Below are 16,991 nucleotides of genomic sequence, written 5' to 3'. Positions count from 1 at the left end.
AATCTACCTAAATTTTATGTTCCTTTCAAACATGTTACTACATTTCCAAGTACAGGAATTATCTTGTCCTCCTAAAATCACTTTCTTGGCTTCATTTGGAGAATTCTGTTTTGGGAATCTAGAAATAGGACTGTTGAGATTACTAAATACTATGCCAATATTGGTGTAATGACAGTGGACTGGATGAATACTAATTCCTACCGAACACTAGCCAAGAAGGTCAGGTTAAGCTACATTTCTTTCCAGATATGAATGGGGACGTCTTCCTAACAGATTCGTTTCCAGTGTATATTAAATATACATGAACCAAAGAAAAGTCATATAACCAGCTTCAGATTCCAACCCCCTCTCACAACTATGACCGTACCTTTCCCCCTTGATGGATGTGATACCAAACAGAGGTACCACCAAAGTCCACATGGAAGTCAGTATAGCAGCCTCGAACACTCATTAGACAGTACCTGACCCAAAAGAAGCAGCAGCATTAGTGTACTGATGAAAAAAAGAGGACCTGTCCCACCAAAATGCTACACTCACCCCTTGGGTATTCCTTCAACTTTCCACCTAATCAATTCCTGATAGGTGAAAGGAATTCAATTTCAAGTCATCACATTATCAGAAGTGATAGGTTTTCTTTTCCTTTAGTCATGTGATTATATGCTATGTTTACACACACTCTTCCTTTTGGAATTGTAAAGTCTACTCTTTAAATAATTCAACTTTTTGATCATTTAGCACACAAAACAAAGCTTGTAAGAGAGGAACCATTCCTTGCTATCACTTTGGTCTTCTAATAGCACACTGAGGAAAATCCAAGGGGACGTCACTTACTTCTGCACTTTAGGGTACTGCATCTCCAAGATGGCATTTGTTGATTCAGTCTGACTTTCCTTCAAGTGCCTTGGCCACATGTTGTCTACCCAGTCAATGAAATCCACCTTTAAAATGGAGGAAACATTTAGGCTCCAAAGGAAGGGTTGGGGTTAAAGAGAATTTTAAAGTTAAGAAAAATAGAATTCTGTGAAATACACATTAAAAGACCACAATTTAATTATAAGCAAATTAAAACAATCTGTTGGTGAATCTTAGGGTCACTAGGCAAACATTCTAGAAATAATTATTAAATAAGAATAAAGACTAATGGTTCCATCACCATAATGATAATCAGCAAAAGTGGGGTCATTAAATGATATAGTCGTGTCCAAACAAATACTCTTCTATGTCAATTGGCATAATTTACTGTATTTTTTGGTCTAATAAAAGGTGCTGTCTGAAAGGTAGCTGTAAACTCACCAAAAGAAATACCACTGTTAAAGCAGCTAAGATGCCAAAAGTTAAACAAACAAACAAAAACAAAAAAAGAAATAAATCCAATATGGATTTGTAGTCTTACATAGGTTATGTATTATAGAAACTACTAGGTTAGGAATCAGAAACTTCATGTCTGTCTCATTCATTCATTATTTATTTATTTTTCTTTTTTTTTTTTTTTTTTTCTGGTGAAACCTTCAGTCCAATATTTATTTATTTTGAGACAGAGTCTCATACTGCTGCCCAGGCTAGAGTGCCATGGCATCAGCTTAGCTCACAGCAACCTCAAACTCCCTGGCTCAAGCAAGGAGTCTGAGCCTTAGCCTCCCCAGTAGCTGGGACTATAGGCATGTGCCACCATGTCTGGCTGATTTTTTTTTATATATATATATATTTTTAGTTGGCCAATGAATTTCTTTCTATTTTTAGTAGAGACAGGGTTTTGCTCTTGCTCAGGCTGGTTCTGAACTCCTGAGCTCAAAGGATCCACCAGCCTTGGCCTCCCAGAGTGCTGGGATTACAGGCGTGAGCCATCACGTCCGGCCTCTGTCATGGTTTTTTTGTTTTTTTTTTTTTTAAAGCCAGTCAACTTTAGCAGTGGAGGGCTGAATACCAACTTTAGTGACACTAATGTTAATAAGTTCAGTTTTGAAAGATTATGCAAGGCCCTGGAACTCATCTATAAAACTAAGATAATTACCTCAAAGGTATGTTGTACAGATTAAATGTAAATACATGTTAAAATTTCTGAAATAATGTTATCAAAGTTTAGGAATATGTTTTAAATAATACTTGCTGAAAAAAATAAGTGAATGCAGTATGAAACTATTTTAACATTTTACACTAAACCACAGCATGTCCTGTATCTTCAAGTGTCTCCACCCAACCACTGAACTCCAGGTAGATAAAGAAACAACTCTAGGTAGGTAAAGTGTGAGAGCAAATCAATATGAACTCAGCACAGTGCTGATGTCATAACTAACTTATAGTTGTAAAAAACATGTATCTGGTAAGCTGTATAACAACATTTATATATTTGATCATTTATTTTCCTTATAGTGTGCAGGTAGACAAATACATACAATCTGTGCATTATATAAGGCAGTTGTACAGTGGACACCCAGATGTTAACTGTGGGAAAGTATTTAGAAAGGATCATCAATGACATGGAAGAAATGAGCAAAATAAGGAGCAACTATTAAGGTTAACTTGCTACACCATCTCAAAGAATTTCTGCTCAGGGGGCCAACAATTTTAACCAAGCATTCCCTAGGTCTAAAACACTGAATGAGCCCCAGATGCCTTTCTTTCCTTCAAACAAAATCTACTTTGTTTCTTTCTCCTTTTTTTTTTGCTGCCCGCCGGCCCCCCTACTTTCTGTTTGTTAAAGTAGTGGTCAACATCTCCCATCTCCCTGTGTGGTCTTTTGGAATGCCTTTAACAGAATAAGGAATAAAGTACTTGCTTAATATACTATAAGTGCCCATGTCTGGACAGGGAGAAGAAGGGTTGGGAATGTAAGATTATTTTTTACCAAGTGTTCATTCATAGAAAGCAGAATTTCTCTGGCCAGAATTTCTCACCTACACCAACAAAGTCAGTCATTCTTGCCTCCCTTTCTTTGGCATAATCAGGTAACTTCTGACTACAGAGAGAATTTGTGGTAACATGCTTATACTTTTCTTCTTAGGGTAATTTTTGGCTCCTGTATAAGCCCTTTGCTAAATACTCTGATCCATATGGGAGCAAGTCTCCAGTAAGGATTAACACCAGTTATGATCTGTTCTGCACTAAAACCAGGGCCAAACTGGCAAGATGTCTAGTATCATGGATCTAATCTATTCGTATATTGTGCAAAAACAATTCATGGCCTACCATGAACTAATTTCCCCATTACCAAACAAATGTGTACCAGTGCCATTTTTTTTTTTTTTAGAGACAGAGTCTCACTCTGTTGCCTGGGCTAGAGTGCCATGGCGTCAGCCTAGCTCACAGCAACCTCAAACTCCTGGGCTCATGTGATCCTTCTGCCTCAGCCTCCCAGGTAGCTGGGACTACAGGCATGTACCACCGTGCCCAGCGAATTTTTTCTATATATATATTTTAGTTGGCCAATTAATATCTTTTTATTTTTAGTAGAGACTGGGTCTTGCTCTTGCTCAGGCTGGTTTCGAACTCCTGACCTTGAGTGATCCTCTCGCCTTGACCTCGCAGAGTGCTAGGATTACAGGCATGAGCCACTGCGCCCAGCCAATAAATGCCTATTTTTTATGTTTCTTCCCTATAAGTCTCTAAGCATTTTGAGGACAGGAATGATGTTATTTTCCACTGTATCTGTAGCACCTAGCATAGTACTTAGTAAAGATCATAAGGAGCAAGAGATTATGTAGCTTTAGGTTTAAGAAATATTAATATGATATGTTCTGTATCTTGATTGCAGTGGTACTTACATGAGTAAACACGTCTTTCAAAACGCACTGAAATGTACACTTAAAATGAGTATGTACTTTATTGTCAATTTTACCTCAATAAAGTTGTTTTTTAAAGAGCACTACTGAGACATATTGGAAAATATTAAGATAAATGAAGGGATATACTAGGGAGAAAAATGCCAGTAGAATAAGCATGTTATTGTTTATGAAGCAAGGTCACAAAAAGCTCACTTGGTCTTAGGAAGTAACCTTGGTAATAGTTCACTAAATTTTTCTGGGCATGTTTTTTTTTTTTTTTTTTTGAGACAGAGTCTTGCTTGTTGCCCAGGCTATAGTGAGTGCCATGGCGTTAGCCTAGCTCACAGCAACCTCAAACTCCTGGGCTCAAGGGATCCTCCTGCCTCAGCCTCCCAAGTAGCTGGGACTACAGGCATGCGCCACCATGCCCGGCTATTTTTTTCTATATATATTAGTTGGCTAATTAATTTCTTTCTATTTATAGTAGAGACGGGGTCTCGTTCTTGCTCAGGCTGGTCTCGAACTCCTGACCTCGAGCAATCCGCCCGCCTCGGCCTCCCAGAGTGCTAGGATTACAGGCGTGAGCCACTGTGCCCGGCTCTGGGCATGTTTTAAGTACCTAAAAGATACCAGTGCATTGTGGCCTTTCCCCCCTGATAATTTTCTATTTCCGAGCCCTCTCATAGGTTCTACTCCTCCATTTAACAGTGTAGCATGTAGCATTTCTCTAATTTCTATAAAATGATATACCATTTTTATCATTAAGGCTGACAAAATGAGTAAGTTCAGGATGCTACAAAAGAAGGGTTTCATGTGTGAATGGTCATACATTTCTAAATCTTAATGGATAAGTATGATCCAGGTCAAGTTTTATATTTATATTTATAGCTATAATTGTATTATTTTAAATTTTAAATGAAAATATTAAATATTAATATTAAAGAAATACACTTATAAACAATGTTATTGTAATTCCTATGTCTCTTTCTAACTGAATTCTCTATTTACTAAGCAAACTTTGTTTGGCTAATAAGAAGGCAAAATGCTTACTGCCTTGTTTTCTTGTACTTCCACATGAACAAAAAACGATAACATAAGGATTCTTTTCATTCTAGGGAGAGAAAAAGTTTTTCTTTTTTTTTTTTGAGACAGAGTCTCACTGTGATGCCCGGGCTAGAGTGCCGTGGCATCAGCCTAGCTCACAGCAACCTCAGGCTCCTGGGCTCAAGCAATCCTTCTGCCTCAGTTTCCCGAGTAGCTGGGACTACAGGCATGTGCAACCATGCCCGGCTAATTTTTTCTATATATTTTTAGTTGGCCAATTAATTTCTTTCTATTTTTAGTAGAGACGGGTGGTCTCACTCTTGCTCAGGCTGGTTTCGAACTCCTGAACTTGAGCAATCCACCCGCCTCGGCCTCCCAGAGAGCTAGAACTACAGGCGTGAGTCACCATGCCCGGCCCCAAAAAAGTTTTTCTTAATGAGAAATTCTGCTTTTAGTTGTAGCATTCCAATAACAAAAAGTAATGACAAGAAATTACACTGTCTCTTTAGACAATAACAAAATATTGAGAATATTTCCCCATTCGTCTAACAATATATTGGTGATAATGCAATTTAGTAGTAGGTTGAAGGTATACACATTTATTAGGTAAAGATGTTAAAAGCAATTACTATATTTTAACTCTGAAAGTCAAAGAATATAATTACGATAATTTCAAAGACAACTAGATAAAACGCTAAGGACTTGACTTTAATAAAATGACTAAAACATTCCAACCTCTACCGTAGTAGATGGAACAGTTTACTTAAACAAGTTCTGAGTCAGGAATAAAATGAATAGAAATAACCCCAAAATGACCTGGTATGTTCCAAAAATGAAACCAAGCTGCCTTAGGGAAGTAGGTGTTCCCAACATCCTATAGACAAAAGATTGGTTAAATTAAAATCTGCCTTCTGGAAAGCTTAAGATCAAAAGCAAATTAAATTGAATTTTGCCTTAGATGGATCACCAAACTCTTACTACTAACAGTCACCCACTAGATCCTACTCAAGCAATCATCACACAAAATGCTCACCTGGCTCTAAACTAGTTTTCTCCTAAGCTTCTGATAAGTGTAAATCTAGAGGATAGAAATTTCTTAAGCAAACTTCCCACCAACAATTATCTTGTAAAGAATAAATTTTAAGACTCCTCGCCATCACAGGCAAAGGTCAATGTCCTTAAAATTATTTTTTTATACAAATCAGAGGGATACTGCCCTATATAAAATGAAATGATTTTGGAAAATGCAGAGTCTTCTAGAAATACAAATTATTCTTATCAAATAGTCTTGTTCACCTTCAGCTTAATCTTGATATGTGCAGAAATTTATAAATTCTCCCAGTATAAAAGTAACTCTTTTGGTGACAATGACAATATGGAGAAAATGATTAGACTAACCGTGGAGGGCCTCTGCACCATGTTCTCCAGCCTGGTGTGGCTAAATTCTAGGCTGATGACATTATAGAGCTTCTCTCGCTCCTCCTCTGGGGTCTCATAGTAGCGTGTCCACTGAGCCATGGTCATTTCAATGCCTTTCTGTGTGTTCACATCCATGACATCCACCATGCGACGACTCCCTGCCATGAAAGATGCATTGATCATCTCTGGTGAGCCACTAAATCCTTAAATATATTAAGAATATAAACACAGAGGAAAGAAACAAATTCCCCTTTCTTCTTTCTAGTAATAGACAAGGAGAAAGTTCTCACTCAACATTGATAATCAAATCACACAAAATGGGAAAGACAACAGGAAATGTGAAAAATTAAATCACTCCCTATGACCTTTATTTTAAATTTTTCTTTTTCTTCTTTCGTTTCTCACAACTTCCCATTGGCCAACCTGTGGCCTATTTACTACACTGTCAGTTGTTGAATCTTTTATTTGACATCTCACTTAATCTTAACAATTGTAAATGCTAAGTACTAATCTCAATTTCATACATGAGAAAATATGTGTTAGGTAATTTGCAAGACAAAGCAGGATAAGAACCCAGGAAGCCCAATTCTAGAGTCAATGCTCTAATCCACTGAGCTATACTGATTTGATGCAGGTTTGAAGATTGAACTAATCTATGCCATAATTTAAATAAAAGATTCACTAGTTAGTGGGTAATAGATTGAATGTGAATTTAACCAACCCATTCTTGATCCATAGGGTTATTTACCTAGGTTATTTAGCTAGTTATTATCAAGTAAATTATTCCTTGATCCATAGGATTATTTCCCAAACCTGTCCATAATTATTTCTAGTATAAAAGCCTCCTTTCATTCATTCCACAAATATTTACAGAATGATAAAGACACCATGATGGACGCAAATATTTATAACAGATTCTCAACCAACTATTAACAACTACAACAAAATGCAGAATGCCACAACAGTTACCATAAAACAGGAGGAAGACAGGACAACAGCTTTGGAGCCAAAGAGACCTAAGTTTAAATCTTAGCTCCAATACTACTTGGGCAGGTTATGTAAATTCTCTTAACCTTAATATCTTCTTGAGGGTTATTATTACTTTGTGGGCCACTGGGACGATTTAAAGTCAATGAAGTAAAATGTTCAGCAAAAGCTGGTGCTCAATTTAATAGCAGAAACAAAAGGAGAATATTATATTTTTATTAGGCCAATCAGAAAAGACTTTAGGAAAAGAGGGGGAAGAATAAATAGAATTCTGAAAAGAATCAACAGGGACATTTTCAAGCAGAGGCAACAGCATAAGCTAAAAGATTCAGAAAATGGAGGTCAAGGATGGGAGAGAGAGAATAAAAAAGCTGCCAATATTGTCTGACTTGTACGACTAATGAACACCTACTTTACACCTGGCCTTGTTGCATATAACAGGTAGTATTAGAACCTGATCCCTTGCCTTCAAGAAGTTTACAGTCTAGTAAAGAGATAAGAGAGAATATTTCCACAGTGAAGTAGACAGGTCAGAATATACATAAAAATATAATTGATGATACAGGGCAATGGACTGAACACATTTTTCATATTCTGGAAGAAAAAGTGAATGCCAATTCAAAATTGCCATGAGATACCACTTCATACTCACTAGGATGGCCATTATTTAAAAATTGGAAAATACAAGGGTTGACAATGATGCAGAGAAACTGGGACCCTCATACATTACTGGTGGGAATGTAAAATGGTGCACATACTATGAAAATCAGGTTGGCAGTTCCTCAATAGATTAAACAGAATAACCACATGCCTCAGCAATTCCACTCCTAGGTATGTATCTAGAACAGGTGTTCAAACAAAAGCTTGTACATGAATATTCACAATAGCACTGTTCACAACAGCCAAAGGCAGGAATAGCTCCAAGTATATCATTAGATGAACAGATAAATAAAATGTGGTCTATCCATACAATGAAATATTATTCAGCCATAAACAGGAATGAAGTTCTATAGTAATACACGCTATAAGGGGTGAATCTTGAAAACATGCTATACGGAAGAAGCTATACACAAAAGGCTACATATTATATAATTCTATTTATATGAAATATGCACATTAGACAAATTCACAGACAGAAAGTAGATGAGTTGTTGCAGGGTATAAGGGGAGGAGGGAAAGGCGATGACTGCTTAATGGGTATGGAGTTTCTGTTGGGATGATGAACCGGATAGTTCTAGAATTGTTGGTGATGGTTGGTTACTGTAAATACACATAATGCCACTGAATTAAATACTTTTAATATGGTAAATTATATATCATCTGTATTTAACCACAATTTTAAAAACTAAAAATGAAAATGAACAGTTTCCTTCAAGAATGTAGAACAAAGCAAAGTTCTATTCCTCTTTTTTTTTTTTAAAGAAAGAGACAGGGTCTTGCTATTGCTCTGTCGCCCAGGCTGGAGAGCTGTGGCACATGAATCATAGCTCACTGCAAACTCAAACTCATGGGCTCAAGCAATCCTCCTAGATTAGGAGGAACTAGAGGCAGATACCACCATGCATGGCTAATTTTTAAATTTTTGTAGAGATGGGGTCTTGCTAAGTTGCTCAGGGTGGTCTTGAACTCCTAAGCTCAAGCAATTCTCCCACCTCAGCCTCCCAAAGTGCTGGGGTCACAGGCATGAACCACCATGTCCAACTTCAAAGCACCATTCTTCTAATGCTACCAGAACACTCAGTACAGGTGTGCCTCAGAAATATTATGGGTTTAGTTCCAGAACACAGCAACAAAGCAAACATTGCAATAAAATTACATTAATTTTTTGGTTTCCTAGTGCATATAAAAATTATGTTTGCACTATACTGTAGTCTATTATGAGTACAATAGCATTATATCTAAAAAATGGACATACCAGAATTAAAAAATAGTATTAAAAATGCTAACGATCATCGGACCCTTCAGTAAGTTATAATCTTTTTGCTACTGGAAAGGGTCTTTCCTCGATGTTGATGGCAGAGTGGCGGTTGCTAAAGGTTGGGGTGGCTGTGACAATTTCTTAAAATAAGACAAAGTCCACCACACTGATTATTCCTTTCATGAAAGATTTCTCTGTAGCATGTTTGACAGCTGTTTGACCCATAGAACTTCTTTCAAAATTGGAGTCAATCTCCTCAAACCCTGCTGCTACTTTATCAACTCAGTTTATATAATAGTCCATAGCCCAAATGCTTTGTTGTCATTTTAACAATGTTCACAACATCTTCACCAGGAGTAGATTTCACCTCAAGAGAACACTTTGTTTGCTCATCCATAAGAAGCAACTTGTTATCTGTTTTAACATGAAATTGTAGCAATTCAGTCACATCTTCACTATCTAACTCTAGTTCTCTTGCTATTTTTACCACACCTATGGTTACTTCCTCCACTGAAGTCTCAGATGCCCTCAAAGACATCCATAGAAGGTTAGAATCAACTAAGCCTATTTCACTTTCTTATCATTCCTGTGTTCACTGGAGTAGCACCTTTAATTTCCTTCAAGAACTTTTCCTTTACATTCACAACGTGGCTAAACCACCACAAGAGGCCCAGCTTTTAGTCTGTCTCAGCTTCTGACATGCCTTCTGCATTAAACGTAATCATTTCTAGCTTTTGATTTAAAGTGAGAGATGTGTGACTCTTCCTTTCACCTGAGCACTTAAGAGAGCATTTTAGGGTTACTAATTGGCCTACTTTCAATATTATTGTGTCTCAGGCTATAGGGAGGCCCAAGGAGAGGTACAGAAATGGAAAAGGCCATTTGGTGGAGCAGTCAGAACACACACAACATTTATCAATTATGTTCACTCTTAGACAGATACAGTTCATGGCATCCCAAAATAATTACAATAGTAACATTGAAGATCACTAATCACCATAACAGATATAATGAAAGAGTCTGAAATATTGCAAGAATTACCAAAATGTGACAAAGACATTAAGTGAGCACATGCTGCTGGAAAAACGGTGCAAACAGATTTGCTCAACACAGGGTTGTAAAAAACTTTCAATTTGTAAAAAAAATAAATATCCGCAAAGCACAATAAAATGAAGTATGCCTGTACTCTATGTACCAGAGCACTGAAAGTACATGGTCATTGTATTTACTGAGAGCTCAGTACCCTTGAACAACACAGGTCTGAACGACATGGGTTCACTTATATGTGGATTTTCTTCCACCTCTGCCACCCCTGAGAGTGCAAGACTAATCCCACCCCTTCCACCCTAACTCACCCAATGTGAAGATGACAAGGATGAAGACTTTTATGATGATCCACTTCCACTTAATAAACAGTAAACATATTTTCTTTCTTATGATTTTCTTAATGTTTTCTTCTCTCTAGCTTACTTTATTGTAAGAAAACATTATATAATACATATAGCATACAAAATATGTGTTAAGCAGACTGTTTATATTATTGGTAAGGCTTTTGGTCAACAGTATATTCGTAGTAGTTATGTTTTTGGGGAGTCAAAAGTTACATGTGGATTTTTACTGAACAGGGAATCAGCACCCCTAACCCCTGCATCTGCATTGTTCAAGGTTCAATTGTACATGCCAGACATTGCTCTAACCACTTCACATTTAAGTAACTTTTCCAAGGTTACACAGCTAGTAATTCGTGGAGCCAGGATTTGATTCCAGATAGTTGTGCTCAAGTCCATACTCTCAACTAACATATCCTATTGCATGAAGTTTACATGATAAAATGGTTTCCTTCTTTCTGCAATATAAACTGACATTGAAGAAGTAACAATCTACTTTAGGTTGAAACAAGAATTGGATTAGCAAAAGTACATGTACTAATAATGGATTATTATAATTAATAGTTTGTTCATTGCGATTTGACAATCATCAGCTATCCAAGAAACAAAAAATAACTAACTTCAAAAAAACCTGGACATAAAGTTAGTTACCAGTTGAAATATCTGATAGGTCTATTAGGTTAGATATAATCGCTGTTTTATAGCAGCGATTTTAAATTACAGCAAAGATATCTTGTGACCATCCTTGGGTCTATTTACAAAATATACGGTAACAAAGGGCTTCCAAAGAAGACTATTAGCAGTAAACAGAATCCTGAAGAAATGAAAAAGTGGTACAGAAGTGGGAAGAAATCTAAAGGAAGAGTGGTGACTGAATAAGACCTTATATATTGGCATACTTCAAAAATCTTATTATATCCACAAGTCTACTGTCTTTTTCCCAAATGTTTAAAACTTTGGTAAAATATACAAAATATAAAATCTACTATCTTAACCATTTTTAGGTATACAGTTACAGTTCAGTGTTATTAAATGCATTCACAACAGTGAATAAGGCATAAGGGTTTCCACTTCTCCAAATCCTCATTGACACTTACTAATTTTCTCTCTTTTTTTTAAGAGAGACAGAGTCTCACTCTGTTGCCCAAGATAGGGTGGGATGCAGTGGCACAATCATAGCTCACTGGACACTTGAGCTCCTGGGCATGTGCCACCTTGCCTGCTATTTTTTTTTGGCAGACACAAGGTCTTGCTATGATCTCAAATTCCTGAGCTCAAGTGATCCTCCTGCCTCAGCCTCCCACAGTGTTGAGATTACAGGTGTGAGTCACTGTGTCTGGCCTAATTTTCTGTTTTTTTGATAGTAGCCATCCTAACAGATGTGAGGTGGTGTTTCATTGTGTTACAGTTTTGATGTGCATTTCCCTAATGATTAGTTATGATGTATACCTTTTCATGTGCTTACTGGCCATCTGTATATCTTCTTTGAAGAAATGTCTATTGAAGTTATTTGCCCATTTTGGTTTTAGACAGGGTCTTGCTATGTTTCCTAGACTCATCCAAAACTCCTGGGCTCAAGCAATCCTCCCACCTTAGCCTCCAGAGTAGCTGGGATTACAGGGTGAGAGCCACCATACCCAGTTCTTTGCCCATTTTTGAAACAGGCTGGTGCTTTGTTGCTTGTTGTTGTTTTTAGTTCTCTATATATTCCGGATATTAATCCCTATTAAATATATGATTTACAAATATTTTCTCCCATTCTGAGTTGACTTTTTATTGTTAATATCTTTCAAAGCACAATTTTTTTTTAATTTTCAAGAAGCCTAATTTATCTGTTTTGCTTTTGTTGCCTGTGCCTTGGGCATAATATACTAGAAATCACTGCAAAACTCAATGTCATGAAGCCTTTTCCGTCTGTTTCCTCATAGGAATTTACAGTTTTAGGTTGTAGATCCATTTTGAGTTAAATTTTGTATATCATGTTAGGTAAGGGTCCAACTTTATTCATTCTTTTGCATTTAGATATATGCAAAACTAGATATATCTAGTTTTCCCAGTAACATTTGTTGAAAAGACTGTCCTTCCCCCAATGAATCGTCTTGGTACTTGTGTCCAAAATCATTTAACTACATATGCAAAGGTTTACTTCTGGGTTCTATTATATTTTATTGGTCTACATGTCTATCTTTATGCTATCACCACATTATTTTGATTATTGTAGCTTTGTAGTAAGTTTTGAAATTAGGAAGTGTGAGTCCTCCAGTTTTGCTGTTCTTTTTCAAGAATATTTTGGTTGTTCAGGGTCCCTTGAGATTCCATATGAATTTTATGATGGGTTTCTCTATTTCTTTAAAAAAAAAAAAATGGAGGTTTTGATAGGGATCGCACTGAATCTGTAGATCGCTTTTGGTAGTACTGACACCTTAATAATGACTGTCTTCCCATCCATAAACATAGGGTTTCTATTTATTAATGCCTTCTTTAATTTCTTTCAGCAATGTTTTATAGTTTTCGTTACACAAGTCTTTTACTTCCTTTGGTTAATTCCTAAATATTCTATAGTTTCTTGACAGCTGAACATTTTATAATTTCCTTCTCAGATTGCTCATTTAGGGTATAGAAATGCAACTGATTTCTGCCTGCTAATTTTGTATCTTGCTACTTTGCTCAATCCATTTATTATTTCTAGCAGGTTTTTGATGGACTCCTTAGGGTTTCTATACGTCAGATCATATTATCAAGCCCGGCATGGTGGTGCATGCGTTGTAGTCCCAGCAACTCCAGAGGCTGAAGCAGGACTGCTTGAGCCCAGAGTGTGAGGCCAGCCTGAGCAATTAGATTTTTAAAAATATTAGTAGGAGCAGGTATCTTCACCTTGTTTCTGATCTTAGAGGAGCATGATTAAGTATGATATTTGCTGTGGATTTCTCCTATTTAACTTTTATTATGTTGAGGTAGCTTCCTTCTATGTTCTGTTTGAGTGTTTTTATCATGAAAAGGTCAAATGTTTTTTCTGCATCAATTGAGATGACCATGTGATCCCCTCCCTTGATTCTATTAATGTGCATTATATTGATAGATTTTCATATGTTAAACCATCTTTGCATTTCAGGAATAAATCCCACTTGGTTATGCTGTATAATCTTTTTTTTTTTTTTTTAGACAGAGTCTCACTTTGTTGCCCAAGCTAGAGTGAGTGCCGTGGCATCAGCCTGGCTCACAGCAACCTCAAACTCCTGGGCTCAGCAATCCTACTGCCTCAGCCTCCCAAGTAGCTGGGACTACAGGCATGCGCCACCATGCCCGGCTAATTTTTTGTATATATATATTTTTAGTTGGCCAATTAATTTCTTTCTATTTTTGGTAGAGACGGGGTCTTGCTCAGGCTGGTTTCGAACTCCTGACCTTGAGCAATACGCCCATCTCGGCCTCCCAAAGTGCTAGGATTACAGGTGTGAGCCACCGCGCCGGGCCTTTGTATAATCTTTTTAATAAGCTGAATTTGGTTTGCTAGTATTTTGTTGATGATTTTTACATTAATATTCATAATAAATAGTGGCCTGTAGGTTTCTTTTCTTGTACTGTCTTTGTCTGGTTTTGCCATTAGGGTAATGCTGGCCTCATAGAATGAGTTTAGAAGGGTTCCCTCTTTAATTCTTTGGAAAAGTTGGAGAAGGACTGGTGTTAATTTTTCTTTAAATGTTTGGTAAAATTCAAGTTATCAGGCCCAAGCTTTTCTTTTTAGGGATATTTTTGAACTAGTTACAATCTCCTTACTAGTTACAGCACAGTCCTATTCAAATTTTCCATTTCTTAGTGATTTCATCTTGATAAGCTTTGTGTTTCTAGAAATGTGTCCATTTCATCTAGGTTGATTTATTGGAGAACAAGTGTTCATAGTACTCTCATAATTCTTATTTCCATAGAATCAGTAGTAATATCCTTACTTTCATTTCTGATTTTAGTAATTTGAACTTTTTTCCTTAGTCCATGTTGATAAAGGTTTGTCAATTTTGTTGATCTTCTCAAAGAATCAACTTTTGGTTTCTTTGATTTTCTCTATTGTTTTTCCATTCTCTATTTCATTTGTCTCTGCTCTAATCTTCACTATTTCCTTCCTTCTGTTAGCTTAAGATTATTTGTTCTTTCTCTATTTCCTTAAAGTTATAAAGTTCATAAGGAAAATCGATTGTTGATTTGAAATTTTTTTATTGTTTTTATTATTTTAGAGGTGGGGTCTCACTATGTTACCTAGGCTGGCCTTGAACTACTAAGTTCAAGTGAACCACCCCTCAGCCTCCTGGGTAGCTGGGACTAAAGGCATGTGCTGCTGTGCTTGGCAATTTCTTGTTTTATAATGTAACCATTTATAGCTAAAAATTTTCCACTCGGTACTGCTTTGCTTCTGATTAGTTTTGGTATAGTGTTTTGTGGTTCATTCATCCCTAAGTATTTTCTCATTTACCACGTAATTTCTTCTTTGGTTCATTAAAGTGTGTTATTAATTTCTATAATTTTGTGAACTTTCCAGTTTTACTTCAGTTATTGATTTCTTTTCCTTTTTTTTTTTTTTTTGAGACAAAGTCTCACTGCTGTGTTGCCTGGGCTACAGTGCCATGGCGTCAGCCTAGCTCACAGCAACCTCAAACTCCTGGGCTCAAGTGATCCTTCTGCCTCAGTCTCCTGAGTAGCTGGGACTACAGGTGTGCACCACCACGCCCGGCTAATTTTTTTCTACATATTTTTAGTTGTCTGGCTAATTTCTATTTTTAGTAGAGACGGCGGGGGGGGGGGGGGGGGAGAGGCCTCACTCTTGCTCAGGCTGGTCTTGAACTCCTCACCTTCAGCGATGCTTCCACCTTGGCCTCCCACAGTGCTAGGATTATAGTTGTGAGCCACCACGCCCAGACTGTTATTGATTTCTAATTTCATCCCATCATGACTGGAAAAAATACTCTGATGTCTGTTTTTTTTTTTTTTTAATTTACTGAGATTTAATTTATGGCCTAACATATGATCTATCCTGGAAAATGTCTCATGTATACTTGAGAAGAATGTGCATGTTGTTGTTGTTATTATTGGGTACAGTAATCTGTATATGTCTGTGAGATCTAGTTGGTTTATTGTGTTAAGTCCTCTGCTTCCTTATCTTCTGTTAGGTTGTTCTATTAATTATTTTTTTAAGACCCCTTGGGGTACCTCCTGCCTCATGTTCTATTCATTATTGAGAGGGAGGTAATTAAAGTCTCCAACTGTTATCATATAGCACTGTCTACTTCTCCCTTCACTTCTGTCAGTTTTTGTTTCATGTAATTTTGATGGTCTGTCATTAGGTGCATAAATGTTTAACTGTTACATCTTCTTGCAGTATTGAGCCTTTTATTAATATCTGTCTTTGTCTCTTGTAATCATTTTTGATTTAAAGTCTATGTTGTCTAATATTAGTACAGCCACCCTTCCTCTTTTGGTTATTATTTGCATGGAATATCTTTTTCCATCCTTTCATTTTCTTTTCTTTTTTTTTTTTTTTTTGAGACAGAGTCTCACTCTGTTGCCCGGGCTACAGCACCATGGCGTCAGCCTAGCTCACGGCAACCTCAAACCCCTGGGCTCAAGCAATGCTTCTGCCTCACCCTCCCAGGTAGCTGGGACTACAGGCATGCGCCACCATGCCCGGTTAACTTTTTTTTCTATATATTTTTAGTTGGCCAATTAATTTCTTTCTATTTTTAGTAGAGACAGGGACTCGCTCTTGCTCAGGCTAGTTTCAAAGTCCTGACCTTGAGCAATCCTCTCATTTTCAATCCATTATATTTTTGGATCTTTAGTGAGTTTCTTGTACACAGCATATAGTTGGATCATATTGTTCTTATCCATTCTGCCAATATTTGTCTTTTGATTGGAGAGTTTAATCCATTTATGCTTAAAGTAATTATGAGTAAGGAGGGACATATTTCTGTCATTTTGCTATTTGATTTCTATATGGCTTTTAGCTTTTTTGTCTCTTGGTTTCCTGAATTACCATCTTTTTTTGCATTTAGATAGGTAATTTTTGATAGTGAAACATATAAATTCCTTTGTCAAATCCCTGTGTATATATCTATTTTCTTTTTGGTTATCATGGGGATTACATCTAATATCCTAAAATTAAATACTCTATTTTGAATTAATACCAGTTTGACATCGATATGTTACACCAAAAATGTGGTCCTTTACAACTGTTTCTACCCCTTTTGGTTGTTGATATCACAAAATCGCATCCTTATATACCATGTGCCCCTAAACATAAACTAATAATTCACTTAAATATATTACAGTCTATTAAATTATGTAGAAAATAGACTGTGGCATCACACCCAAAGTTCCCATAATACTAGTGTTTTTAAGCTAATTATTATTTTTTTAAAAATGTTATATCTCTTAAATCATGTAGAAAACAAAGAGGAACTACAAACCATTGTTATAATGATATTA

The 16,991-nt window shown here is 36.6% G+C and overlaps 1 protein-coding gene across 6 annotated transcripts in view; it reads right to left on the bottom strand.

Annotated features, from left to right (window-relative positions):
• The window catches only part of KDM2A (lysine demethylase 2A), a 125,489-nt gene that overhangs the window by 35,972 nt on the left and 72,526 nt on the right, over positions 1-16,991 (bottom strand). For all 6 annotated transcript variants that reach the window (XM_012757555.3, XM_012757556.3, XM_012757554.3 and 3 more), the window contains 3 exons: positions 6,204-6,382; positions 832-938; positions 368-461 (listed from right to left, as the gene is read on the bottom strand). In XM_012757555.3, the coding sequence (XP_012613009.1) occupies positions 368-461; positions 832-938; positions 6,204-6,382 (380 nt within the window). The remainder of the gene's footprint in view (positions 1-367; positions 462-831; positions 939-6,203; positions 6,383-16,991) is intronic.

This window comes from Microcebus murinus, chromosome 4 (genome assembly GCF_040939455.1).
Source record: "Microcebus murinus isolate Inina chromosome 4, M.murinus_Inina_mat1.0, whole genome shotgun sequence".
Classification (NCBI taxonomy): Eukaryota; Metazoa; Chordata; class Mammalia; order Primates; family Cheirogaleidae; genus Microcebus; species Microcebus murinus.
The sequence above is the reverse complement of the archived record's forward strand: the minus strand, read 5'-3'. Positions and strand labels throughout refer to the sequence as shown.